We start from the raw sequence: 14,364 nt of genomic DNA on the forward strand, positions 1-14,364 counted from the left end.
ACGTCACGCCAGGGTAAGCCTACACGAAACACAACCCTTATTTTAAATATTTTTTTAAATCCCCTAAGGGAAAAATGAATGGTGGAAAAACTGTAGGAACCGTTTCCCTGTTTGACCGCTAAGGGCTCTCTTTATGTCACTTTTTTTTTTGCCGACCTTACAAAATTCACGTAGAATGTGAGTTATAGATCTGTCATTTTCATTGAGAGCAAGTCTAAGAAGCGGCAGATCTGTTCTATGTTTTTGCGTCTTTTTTCTTTCGGTTTTGTACACCAGCTGAAAATACGATATTTTTGGTTATGGAAAATATATTTCACAGCGGTTTAGACGGTACAATGATTCTCTCCACTGGACTTGTTTTGTCACATAAACTGAAATTAGCAGCGCTATTAGAACTTTAGCAATCAGGAAATGGCGGCGCGATTTCTGCATAGTGCGTCTTTGAAAGACTCGGGTCACAAAAACTGTAATTCAATTAAACAATATACCAATATACCACTACTTTTTACTAAATATACATTTATTGTATGTGCATCCGTTTTGTTTTGTTGGTGTAATTTTAGCTAACAAAAATATGTTGGCTAGAAGAAAAAAAAACTGTGGCTGGTCGATAAAAAAATAAATATATATGTATATACCTACCTACCTGTGTGTTTTAAAGAATGGTCCATCACCTAAAGGACATCCAGCCAACTTGACACAACTGTGGGAAGCACTGGAGTCAGTCGACATGGGCCAGCATCCCTGTGGAACGCTTTCGACACCTTGTAGAGTCCATGCCCCGACGAATTGAGGCTGTTCTGATGGAAAAAGGGGGGGGGGGGTGCAACTCAATATTAGGAAGGTGTTCCTAATGTTTTATACACCCAGTGTATAGGCATTTTTAATGATGGAAGCTCTGTAAATAGCATTATTGCATTTCAAAGATAATTTTTTGAATGATTATTTACTGATGTAACACCAGTAATGTACAATAGTAGCAAAACCGTATCTACAGTAATGAGACATACAGTAATACAGGAAAGCTATTTTTCTTTCTGGTAAATGTTCATGTGAAACAGACCTATTTACAGAAGAGCAGTAAAAAGCACTACTATGTTTTAAATACATTTCCGTTTCAGTAATCTAATGGCTAGTCATTTAGTTTGTCCTATCCTGTGTTTCTCCAGACACCATCTCTGAGCGTTTTGTCCCCAGCATCAAGACTTCACCATGCGAACCATCCAGACCATAGAAAACCAGATCCCTGTGCTGAGGGAGAGCGTTGTCAGAACACCTTTCACAGAGAGAACTGGGTGTCTGTTCAATCTGAATACAAACAGCCACACTCCCCGCCAGACTCCCCGTCACAGCCCCTGTAACCACCACTCTCCCCGCCAGACTCCCCGTCACAGCCCCTATAACCACCACTCTCCCCGCCAGACTCCCCGTCACAGCCCCTATAACCACCACTCTCCCCGCCAGACTCTCCTTCACAGCCCCTATAACCACCACTCTCCCCGCCAGACTCCCCATCACAGCCCCTATAACCACCACTCTCCCCGCCAGACTCTCCTTCACAGCCCCTATAACCACCACTCTCCCCGCCAGACTCTCCTTCACAGCCCCTATAACCACCACTCTCCCCCGCCAGACTCCCCCATCACAGCCCCTATAACCACCACTCTCCCCGCCAGACTCTCCTTCACAGCCCCTATAACCACCACTCTCCCCGCCAGACTCTCCTTCACAGCCCCTATAACCACCACTCTCCCCGCCAGACTCTCCTTCACAGCCCCTATAACCACCACTCTCCCCGCTATAGCCCTTATAACCGCCAGACTCCCCGTCACAGCAGCCGCCTCTCCCTAGAGCCCCACCAGAACCCAACTCGTCAATATCAGCAGCAGCATCCATGCTTTTCTCTTCTCCTGGCTGGTGAACCGTGCAGGCAGCCGGCGGAGAGGCAGCCGGAGACCTCTACTGAGCATGTTTTTACTGAGCTAGTCCCTGTGGTCTCCGAGGGCTGTTTCTCCTCCAGCTCTGCTAGGCTCAGCACATTATGCAGAGCAGCAGATGGAGAGGGGGGGAGGGAGCCGGGAGAGAGCAAGCAGGTGCACGCGTATGGAGAGAGAGCGAGAGAGCAGGGAGGAGGGGGAGAGGGGGAGCTGCGAGAAATCATGGCAGGAGGGGGAGAGAAAGCGCAGCGAGGAATTGAGCATGCGCGGGGAGGAGGAGAGTGGGAGCAGCGAGAGCGAGAGCAGGCGTACGTCTTTGCATCAACATCACTGCTCCTCTCATCGTCGTCACCGGAAAGCAGCATCACAGCCTCCGCCTCGCAGCAGCTACGCAAACGTAGACTGAGGAGGGGCAGCAGCAGAGAAAACGGCAGCTGTTTTCGGAGGCATGGCCTGAGTCTCAGCGCCAGACAGACGTGGAGGCTGAGATCCAGCATCATGGGGAACCAGGAGGGGAAGCAGAAGAGGGGGAAAGAGGGGGAAGGATACGGACTGGACGCAGCGGACGATACCACCGGAGGGCCTCGCGACGCTGACGGCACAAAGAAAGGATTTCACAACGGCAAGAAATCCCACGGAAAACATGTCAAAGGAGGGGAGGAGAAGAGCAAGAAGAAGAAGGAGAAGGAGGCGAAATCCTCGGTGTTCTCCATCAGGAAGAGGAAGAATCTAAAGGGGAAGGGATCGACAGGGGGATCCAGGGAGGATGTGTTGTCGTCTCAGAATGAGCTGGACTCTGCTCACTCTGTTAACACCAAAACACCAGACCTCTCTCTGTCAGCTGATGAGCTGGGCCCGTCTGACACCGAGGGACCAACAGAGCGTGGTGAAGGGCATGGTGGTTGTATCAGGACAGAGAGCCGGCAGCCCACGGCGGCGACGACCACGGACACTGCTCCAGACCAGCAGGAGGAGGTAGAACAGAAGAAGAAGAGCAGCTCTGGTTCAGACACGGACATCTATAGCTTTCACTCAGCTGCAGAACAAGAAGACCTGCTAGCTGACATCCAGCAGGCCATTAGACTACAGCAGGGGGTGATTATCTCCACCGCTGAGCTGAGTGAAGAGCTGGGTTGGGGAGGGGGGTGGAGGAAACAGAGGTCTGACGAGGTTAGAACTACCCCCAGCCCCCCTGAACAGACCCCCCCACCGGAGCCTCTCACTACCCCAGAGGCAGCCCCTGTCACTGGCCGGGAGAATGGCCTGCTTTCTAAACTGTCTCTCTCCCTGGATGGGCCGGAGGAGGAGAGGAGAGCAGCCACGTCTGCAGAGAAACTCAACTGGGAGCTGAGAGGGGCTGAAACAGAACCGGCCCTTTGTGCCTCCTCTTCCTCCGGGACAAAGGAGGAGGAGGAGGAGGCATTGAGCTGCCAGGAGGTGAATGCTAACACTCAGCCCCCAACAGCCCAGACCAACGGCCATGTTACCAAGACAACCAGCGCTACTAGCTTCCCAGACCTCACAGCCTCTTTTGAGAGCGCTGTGGAGTCTCCTTTCAGAGATGAGGAGAAGGAAGTGTTGGAGGAGGTGGAGGAGGAGGAGGAGGAGGAGGAGGAGGAGGAGGTGGAGGAGGATGACGACCTGGACCTGGACATGCCGCCTCTGTCAGCCGAGAGCCATAGTCACAGTGACGCGACCACGAGCCACGAGGACATAGGCCTGAGCTCTGGGAACGCCTCCGAGGCAGAGGGGAGGATAGGGGACTGGGTAGGGGCAGGAGTGGGGGCTGCAGTCAGTGCTGAGTCCTTGGAGTGTTTTAGCAGGGGGGATCTGAGGTGCTCTGAGCCTGCAGACGACCCCCTGATCACCCGTAGGAGGAAGAGCAGTGTGTCCTTCTCCCCCTGGCCCTCTCAGGAGAGCCCTAGCCTGGCCACACGCCTCCTCAAGTCCACCCTGACCTCCACCCTTCCCTCGTACAACCACTCCTCCGCAGGCTCCAGCCCCACAGCCAAACTCTACCCTCCCATTTACCCCTCCTACATCAAGACCACCACAAGGCAGCTCTCTAACTCCCCAGGCACCTCGCCGTCACAGAGCCCCTTGTTCCACCGACGCTGCCACGACCTGGGACACCGCACGGAGAAGAGGAGGGTTAGACGACAGCGCTCCCACAGCATCGCTGGTCCCCTCAGCTGGTCTGCAGACTGGACCGAGGAGCTGGAGAGGGATCGCCCCACCAAGGCCGGATCAGCAGACTACCTGGAGGGGTATGGAGGGTCGCAGGACAGGCTGAGGGGGGCCAGCCAGCCACTGTGTGCCACGCGGAGGTCCTCCACCGGACAGGTGTCTACCTGCAGCTTCCACGACATCTTCACCGGTGAGTTTATTTAACCTTTATTTTCACAGGGAGTCCCCATTTGAGACCAAGGCCTCTTTCACAAGGGGAGCAAAGTTGTTGCTTTTTGTTTTGATGTTGTCGTGAAAAAGTACGCTCTCACTGCTATAAGTCGCTCTGGATAAGAGCTTCTGCTAAAATGTCCAAATGTTTTTGGCCCTGCATCAGAGCTGTATTGTAACTTCAGTGTAGGCCGGCAGCTTTCTGTCTCTACCCTTGTCCTTGTTGTGTCTAGCTGCACCCTTGGCTGTCTCTGTTAGGTAGAAACACAGCAGAACGTTCTGTCACTCAACACTTCTCTTATCCATATTCAGAGCATTAATGGGTTCTGTTCTGAGTAGCAATCAAGCCAATGTCTATAATTATCCCTACACTTGGTTTCAGTGTTATTTTTCCCCACTCAGAACAATGCTCCTGTTTATTTAGATTTCTAGACGAACATGAAACTACTCCATCTAGAAATGACTACAGTAGGATGTGTAGTATACAGTATTTGGCCTGGACAGTTGATGTTCATTCCTTCTGGAAGGACTTAGCATAAACAAACAGCAGTGGCTATTGAGATGTGTGGCGGTCGGTAGGCAGGGGGACAGTGGTCTTTGTTTTGGGCCTTAGCGCTCTGTCAACTAACCGAGGAGAGAAAAGGGCTCTCCCACGGACAGACGGACAGACGGACTAAATCAAAAATGTGTGTTCCTACTGGAGAGGGTGACAGGAGATAAGAGTCCCTCCCTGTCCCTGACATAACCCCTCTATCAGTCAGTCCCCCCTAACATAACCCCCCTCTGTCAGTCCCTCCTAACATAACCCCCCTCTCTGTCAGTCCCTCCTAACATAACCCCCCTCTGTCAGTCAGGGTCTCCTAACATAACCCCCCTCTGTCAGTCCCTCCTAACATAACCCCCCTCTGTCAGTCCCTCCTAACATAACCCCCCTCTGTCAGTCCCTCCTAACATAACCCCCCTCAGTCAGTCCCTCCTGATATAACCCCTCTATCAGTCAGTCCCTCCTAACATAACCCCTCTATCTGTCAGTCCCTCCTAACATAACCCCCCTCTGTCAGTCCCTCCTAACATAACCCCCCTCTGTCAGTCCCTCCTAACATAACCCCCCTCTGTCAGTCCCTCCTAACATAACCCCCCTCTGTCAGTCCCTCCTAACATAACCCCCCTCTGTCAGTCCCTCCTAACATAACCCCCCTCTGTCAGTCTCTCCTAACATAACCCCTCTATCAGTCAGTCCCTCCTAACATAACCCCCCTCTGTCAGTCCCTCCTAACATAACCCCCCTCTGTCAGTCCCTCCTAACATAACCCCCCTCTGTCAGTCCCTCCTAACATAACCCCCCTCTGTCAGTCCCTCCTGACATAACCCCTATATCAGTCAGTCCCTCCTAACATAACCCCTCTATCAGTCAATCCCTCCTAACATAACCCCCCTCTGTCAGTCCCTCCTAACATAACCCCTCTGTCAGTCAGGGTCTCCTAACATAACCCCCCTCTCTGTCAGTCAGGGTCTCCTAACATAACCCCCCTCTGTCAGTCAGGGTCTCCTAACATAACCCCCCTCTGTCAGTCCCTCCTAACATAACCCCCCTCTGTCAGTCCCTCCTAACATAACCCCCCTCTGTCAGTCCCTCCTAACATAACCCCCCTCAGTCAGTCCCTCCTAACATAACCCCTCTGTCAGTCCCTCCTAACATAACCCCCCTCTGTCAGTCCCTCCTAACATAACCCCCCTCTGTCAGTCCCTCCTAACATAACCCCTCTATCAGTCAGTCCCTCCTGACATAACCCCTCTATCACAGTCCCTCCTAACATAACCCCTCTATCTGTCAGTCCCTCCTAACATAACCCCCCTCTGTCAGTCCCTCCTAACATAACCCCCCTCTGTCAGTCCCTCCTAACATAACCCCCCTCTGTCAGTCCCTCCTAACATAACCCCCCTCTGTCAGTCCCTCCTAACATAACCCCCTCTGTCAGTCCCTCCTAACATAACCCCCCTCAGTCAGTCCCTCCTGATATAACCCCTCTATCACAGTCCCTCCTAACATAACCCCTCTATCTGTCAGTCCCTCCTAACATAACCCCTCTATCAGTCCCTCCTAACATAACCCCTCTATCAGTCAGTCCCTCCTAACATAACCCCCCTCTGTCAGTCCCTCCTAACATAACCCCTCTATCAGTCAGTCCCTCCTAACATAACCCCCCTCTGTCAGTCAGTCCCTCCTAACATAACCCCCCTCTGTCAGTCAGTCCCTCCTAACATAACCCCTCTATCAGTCAGTCCCTCCTAACATAACCCCCCTCTGTCAGTCCCTCCTAACATAACCCCCCTCTGTCAGTCCCTCCTAACATAACCCCCCTCTGTCAGTCAGTCCCTCCTAACATAACCCCCCTCTGTCAGTCCCTCCTAACATAACCCCTCTATCTGTCAGTCCCTCCTAACATAACCCCCCTCTGTCAGTCCCTCCTAACATAACCCCCCTCAGTCAGTCCCTCCTGATATAACCCCTCTATCACAGTCCCTCCTAACATAACCCCTCTATCTGTCAGTCCCTCCTAACATAACCCCTCTATCTGTCAGTCCCTCCTAACATAACCCCTCTATCAGTCAGTCCCTCCTAACATAACCCCCCTCTGTCAGTCCCTCCTAACATAACCCCCCTCTGTCAGTCAGTCCCTCCTAACATAACCCCTCTGTCAGTCAGTCCCTCCTAACATAACCCCCCTCTGTCAGTCCCTCCTAACATAACCCCCTCTGTCAGTCAGTCCCTCCTAACATAACCCCTCTATCAGTCAGTCCCTCCTAACATAACCCCCCTCTGTCAGTCAGTCCCTCCTAACATAACCCCCTCTGTCAGTCCCTCCTAACATAACCCCCCTCTGTCAGTCCCTCCTAACATAACCCCTCTATCAGTCAGTCCCTCCTAACATAACCCCCCTCTGTCAGTCCCTCCTAACATAACCCCCCTCTGTCAGTCCCTCCTAACATAACCCCCCTCTGTCAGTCAGGGTCTCCTTGTCCCTGGTCAAGGCTGGACAAGGTTAATATTTCATCCTTTAGAACAGGGGTGTGAAAGTCATTCCATGGAGGGCCGAGTGTCTGCAGGGTTTTGGTTTTTCCTTTCAATTTAGCCCAAGACAACCAGGTGAGGGGAGTTCCTTACTTAGACCTAGACAACCAGGTGAGGGGAGTTCCTTACTTAGACCTAGACAACCAGGTGAGGGGAGTTCCTTACTAATTAGTGACATTTAATTCATCAATCAAGTCCAAGGGAGGAGTGAAAACCCACAGACACTCGGCCCTCCGTGGAATGAGCTGGACACGTGGTCTAGAGGGTTTCTGTTGCATGTCAATAGATGGAGAGGAGACTGATAACTGAAAATGATCATATATTTGTAGTGTTTATGAGCTGTGAGCTTTCGCTCCTGTGAGCTTTCGCTCCTGGATAGCACATTTTTGTTGGCGTGAGCATACACACACACACACACGCACCCTTAGCCAACACCATGGAAACGCACCCTTAGCCAACACCATGGAAACGCACCCTTAGCCAACACCATGGAAACGTGGTTATTGTTGTGCAGAGCGTGGTGTGTATGGGGGAGGGGTGACAGAGCTTTCATGCTGCATTACATCAATAGAAACCAGGAGGTGCTTAAGGCAGACGGGTTGTTTGCTCCTAGCAGATCTTAGCTAGCAAGGTAAACGTCTGTGCTCACGTACTTAAAATACCTCTGCTTGAAAAACAAGAAAAAGCGTCTTTTTCCCCCCACTTGAGACGCTGTAGCAACAAGCACACTTCCTCAAAATAGTCCGAATTAATCTAAGATAACTCAAGAAATCTGTAATTCATTTTGACGTTTTTGCAGAGGATGTCTTGCATCTATGTTTGCAGTATTTCTCAAGTGAAAAAATGTGCATTCAAACTAGTCGTCTGTTGTTGAATTACAACAAACTCTTCATCGAAGAATCCCTACTGTTGACCAATCACCGACAAAGGGGCATAGTCTTCAGCTACAGAACTTCGGCTTGCCTCAAGAAAAAATTTAATGTGCTCGAACAGCGGACAAAATACCTGTCGAACGCTGCCGAACACCAAAAACGTCACAAAATGTAATCATATGCACAAACAGTTTAGATTGGGAAGCATACGGTAAGCACTAATTGGTCTTTTAACCAATCACAGATCTTTTCACATCAGATCTTTTTCAGAGCTGATCTGATTGGTCAAAAGACCACTGTGGGGGGGAGATCAGAATTGTGCTGCCTGTGTAAACGCAGCCATAAAGGTCTGCCTCTGTGCTGTTCCTGTAAACACAACCTATTCTCCTGTCTCTTATCTCTCATCTCGCTCTCTCTCTCCAACACTCTCTCTCTCTCGCCCTCTCTCTCTCTCTCCCTCGCTCCATCCCTCTCTCTCCCTCGCTCCACCCCCCCCCTCTCTCTCTCTCTGTCTCTCTCTCTCTCTCTCTCTCTCTCTCTCCCCCTCTCCATCCCCCTCTCTCTCTCTCTCTCTCTCTCTCTCTCTCTCTCTCTCTCTCTCTCTCTCTCTCTCTCTCGCTCCATCCCCCTCTCTCTCTCTCCCGCTCTCTCTCTCTCTCTCCCTCGCTCCATCCCCCTCTCTCTCTCTCTATCTCTCTGTATCGCTCTTGCTCTCTGTCAGTGGATGTTGCAGAGCTGGCTGTTACTGTTAGCAGGAAAACATTTGACCAATAGCGCGTTCGATAATGACTTCTCTGATGCCTAACAGCAGATTGACCCCCCAAAAGCCTGACTGCTATAAAGGCTACAGTAGCAAAACCAACCCCCCAAAAGCCTTGATCAGCATTAAGGTAAGTGGCCCTTTTTAAGCTCACCAAAATCTAAGTTTAGACATTCCTAACATATACTGCCCTCATTTTTTGTAAGAAAAATGAAGATACAATTACATATTCATCTCTCATGTGAAGCTTTATGACTTTATTTACAACAACAAAAGTCCAGACTGGACTTAATGTATAGCCTTTCAGTCCATTGGTGTTCCAAATAAGCCCTCTTAAAAAATACATTTTAATTAATTTCCAAATGAAAATAATTTACAAACTGACATTTCTTATGTCAAATTATATTATATGAATCTCCCCTAAAGTTTATTAAAATAAACGGATCATTGCTATTCATCATGAAAGTAGCACTTATAACGGGGGGGTCCAATCACATCCAGAGATTTAGGCTCTGGTTCTTGCCAACCAGTACAAACCTGATTTCAACTCATCATAGACTTCAATCAAGACATGATTAGTTGAAAACGGGTATGTTACTGCTCGGTTAGAACACAAACCCGGCCCTCTGTGGATAAGAAGCCATGCAGCAAAGACAACAACTTTTCAAAGAATTAATCTGAAAGCTGATTCACATTTGCTGTACTGCTATTGTTGTTTAATTAGTTCAACTTGTCTTCCTGAAGCCTGTGTGAAGACAGTTTTCAAATATCCCTCTCTACTGTTGTATTACAAAGGTAATGGTGGTGGACTAAAAAAACACAATCACCTGAATGAACATTTACATGTACGTAATTTAGCAGACGCTCTTATCCAGAGCGACTTACAAATTGGTGCATTCACCTTATAGCCAGTGGGATAACCACTTCACCATTTTTTTTTTTGTTAGGGGGGGTAGGGTAGAATGATTACTTTATCCTATCCCAGGTATTCCTTAAAGAGGTGGGGTTTCAAGTGTCTCCGGAAGGTGGTGAGTGACTCCGCTGTCCTGGCGTCGTGGGGGAGCTTGTTCCACCATTGGGGTGCCAGAGCAGCGAATAGCTTTGACTGGGCTGAGCGGGAACTGTGCTTCCGTAGAGGTAGGGGGGCCAGCAGGCCAGAGGTGGAAGAACGCAATGCCCTCGTTTGGGTGTAGGGACTGATCAGAGCCTGAAGGTACGGAGGTGTGACAGTATGACAATGCCCCCACCCTAGGGTGCATGAGTAGTCATCCAGTAGTCATCCAGTAGTCATCCAGTAGTAGTCTTCTTCTTGTCTCCTCATTTGTTTGCATTTTTGTCCACCACTTGTAGGTCTCATATCCCTGAAATCTCTCTGTAGCTCAGTTGGGAAAGCATGGTGCTTGTAACACCAGGGTAGTGGGTTCGATTCCCGGGACCACCCATAGGTAAAAAGGTATGCATGCATGACTGTGAGTCGCTTAGGATAAAAGCGTCTGCTAAATGGGATACCCTGGTCTCATTCTACTCTCTCTGCATCAATGACTTCCTGTCCACCCCAAACATCTTGGAGAGAGTACAGAGGTTTCTAATTGTTCCTACCTGTCCACCCCAAACATCTTGGAGAGAGTACAGAGGTTTCTAATTGTTTCTAGTTGTTTCTGATCTTGGTAAAGGCACCATGGATAGATGCATAATACAGTTCCTTCAGAGTATTCAGACCTCTTGACTTATTCCACATTTTGTTGTTCCAGCCTGAATTCAAAATGGATTAAATCAATTTTTTCTCTCTCACCATCTACACACAATACCCGATAATGACAATGAAAACATGATTTTTTAGAAATGTTTGCAAATTTATTGAAAATGAAATTTACATAAGCATTCACACCCCTAAGTCAATACATGTTAGAATCACATTTGATCTCTAAGAGTTTTCCACACCTGGATTGTACAATATTTGCACACTGTTCTTTTAAAAATTCTTCAAGCTCTGTCAAGTTGGTTGTTGATCATTGCTAGACAGCCATTTTTCAGGTCTTGCCATAGATTTTCAAGCCAATTTAAATCCAAACTGTAACTAGGCCACTCAGGAACATTCAACGTCGTCTTGGTGAGCAAGTCCAGTGTAGATTTGTCCTTGTTTTAGCTAATTGTCCTGCTGAAAGGTGAATTTGTCTCCCAGTGTCTGTTGGAAAGCAGACTGAACCAGGTTTTCCTTTAGGATTTGACCTGTGCTTAGCTCTATTCCGTTTCTTTTTATCCTAAAAAATACTCCCTAGTCCTTGCCGATGACAAGCATACCCATAACATGACACAGCCACCACAATGCTTGAAAACATGAAGTGGTACTCCGTGATGTGTTGTTGGATTTGCCCCAAACATAATGTTTTTTATTCAGGACATGAAGTTTATTTCTTTGTCACTTTTTTTGCAGTTTTACTTTAGTGTCTTATTGCAAACAGGATGAATGTGTTGGAATATTTTTTATTCTGTACAGGCTTCCTTCATTTCACTCTGTCAATTAGGTTAGTATTGTGGAGAAACTACAATGTTGTTGATCCATCCTCAGTTTTCTCCTATCACAGCCATTAAACTCTGCCACTGTTTCAAAGTCACCATTGGCCTCATGGTGAAATCCCTGAGAGGTTTCCTTCCTCTCCGGCAACTGAGTTTGCAAGGATGCATGTATCTTTGTAGTGACTGGGTGTACTGATACTCCATCCAAAGTGTAATGAATAACTTCACCTTTGTTTTGTTGATGTTGAGTGAGAGGTTATTTTCCTGGCACCACACTCCCAGAGCCCTCACCTCCTCCCTGTAGGTGGTCTCATCATTGTTGGTAATCAAGCCTACTACTGTTGTGTCGTCTGCAAACTTGATGATTGAGTTGGAGGCGTGCTTGTCCACGCAGTCATGGGTGAACAGGGAGTACAGGAGTGGGCTGAGCACGCACCCTTGTGGGGCCCCTGTGTTGAGGATCAGCGAAGTGGAGATGTTGTTTCCTACCTTCACCATCTGGGGGCGGCCCGTCAGGAAGTCCAGGACCCAGTTGCACAGGGCGGGGTTCAGACCCAGGGCCTCGAGCTTAATGATGAGCTTGGAGGGTACTATGGTGTTGAAGGCTGAGCTATAGTCAATGAACAGCATTCTTACATAGGTATTCCTCTTGTCCAGATGGGATAGGGCAGTGTGATGGCGAATTGCATCGTCTGTGGATCTATTGGGGCGGTAAGCAAATTGAAGTGGGTCTAGGGTGACAGGTAAGGTAAAGGTGAAATTATCCTTGACTAGTCTCTCAGAGCACTTCATGATGACAGAAGTGAGTGCTACGGGGCGATAGTCATTTAGTTCAGTTACCTTTTGCTTTCTTGGGTACAGGAACAACACCAGCCTGTACCATTGACACCATGGGCTCATGCAGCATGACTCAACAGGAACCAGGATTCGTCGGACAAGGCAATATTTTTCCTTTCCTTAATTGTCTGGTGTTGGTGATCGCTGCTTCTTGTTTTTAGCTGACAGGATTGGATTGGATCGGAGTGGTTCGGTTCTGAACACCGCTGGTGTACTGCGCCGTTATTTAACCTGTTAGCTTGAGCCGTTCACCTTCGACCTCTCTCATCAACAAGCTGTTTTCGCACACAGGACTGCTGCTGACTGGATGTTTTTTTTGCTTGTCACACCATTGTCGGAAAACCCTAGACACTGTCGTGCGTGAAAAGCCCAGGAGGCTGGACGTTTTCTGAACATACCACGCTCAAACTTGCTTAGGTCTCTTGCTTTGCCTAATTTTAACGTTCAATCGAACAGTAACTGGATGCCTGTCTGCCTGCTTTATATAGCAAGCCATGGCCACGTGACTCACTGTCTGTAGGAGCGATCCATTTTTGTGAACAGGGTGGCACTGATATACACTACCAGTCAAAAGTTTGGACACCTACTCATTCAAGGGTTTTTCTTTATTTTTACTATTTTCTACATTGTAGAATAATAGTGAAGACATTAAAACTATGAAATAACACATATGGAATCATGTAGTAACGAAAGAAGTGTTAAACAAATCAAAATATATTATGACATGAAGGTCAGTCAATATGGAACATTTCAAGAACTTGAAAGTTTCTTCAAGTGCAGTCGCAGAAACCGTCAAGCGCTATGATGAAACTGGCTCTCTTGAGGACTGCCACAGGAATTTCAGCCCAAATAAATGCTTCACAGAGTTCAAGTAACAGACACATCTCAACATCAACTGTTCACAGGGGACTGTGTGAATCAGGCCTTCATGGTCAAATTGCTGCAAAGAAACCACTACTAAAGGACACCAATAATAAGAAGAGACTTGCTTGGGCCAAGAAACACGAACAATGGAAATTTGTCCTTTTGGTTTGGAGTCCAAATTGGAGATTTTTGGTGAATGGATGATCTCCGCATGTGTATTTCCCACCGTAAAGCATGGAGGAGGAGGTGTTATGGTGTGGGGGTGCTTTGCTGGTGAAACTGTCTGTGAATTGTTTAGAATTCAAGGCACACTTAACCAGCATGGCTACCACAGCATTCTGCAGCGATACGCCATCCCATCTGGCTTGGACTTAGTGGGACGATCATTTGTTTTTCAACAGGACAAGGATCCAACACACCTCCAGGCTGTTTAAGGGCTATTTGACCAAGAAAGAGAGGGATGGAGTGCTGCATCAGATGACCTGGCCTCCACAATCCCCCGACCTCAACCCAATTTGAGATGGTTTGGGATGTTTTCTGAATACTTATGTAAATGTGATATTTCAATTTCTTGTTTTTAATAAATTAGCAAACATTTCTAAAAACCTATTTTTACTTTGTCATTATGGGGTATTGTATGTAGATTGATAAAGATAAAAATAATAAGGCTGTAATGTAACAAAGTGGAAAAAGTCAAGGGGTCTGAATACTTTCCGAAGGCATATTTGCACAACCGGTTTGCTGATGTCAATGTTGTGAACAGAGTGCCCCATGGTGGTTGGTTATGGTATAAGCAGGCATAAGCTACGGACAACGAACACAATTTGCATTTTATCGATGGCAATTTGAATGCACATAGATACCGTGACGAGATCCTGAGGCCCATTGTTGTGCCATTAATCCGCCGCCATCACCTCCTGTTTCAGCATGATAATGCACAGCCCCATGTCGCAAGGATCTGTACACAATTCCTGGAAGCTGAAAATGTCCCAGTTCTTCTATGGTGTGAATACTCACCAGACATGTCACCCATTGAGCAGGTTTGGGATGCTCTGGATCGACGTGTACGACAGCGTGTTCCAGATCCCAACAATATTCAGCGACTTC

General features: G+C 48.2%; 1 protein-coding gene across 1 annotated transcript in view; it reads left to right on the forward strand.

The window, feature by feature from the left end:
• The first annotated feature begins 2,159 nt into the window (after window positions 1-2,159).
• LOC121559267 (formin-2-like) overlaps window positions 2,160-14,364 on the forward strand; it is a 112,925-nt gene continuing 100,720 nt past the window's right edge. Inside the window, exon 1 of the mRNA XM_045221872.1 lies at window positions 2,160-4,314. Coding sequence (XP_045077807.1) covers window positions 2,160-4,314 — 2,155 coding nt within the window. The remainder of the gene's footprint in view (window positions 4,315-14,364) is intronic.

Source organism: Coregonus clupeaformis, chromosome 1, assembly GCF_020615455.1.
Source record: "Coregonus clupeaformis isolate EN_2021a chromosome 1, ASM2061545v1, whole genome shotgun sequence".
Lineage (NCBI taxonomy): Eukaryota > Metazoa > Chordata > Actinopteri > Salmoniformes > Salmonidae > Coregonus > Coregonus clupeaformis.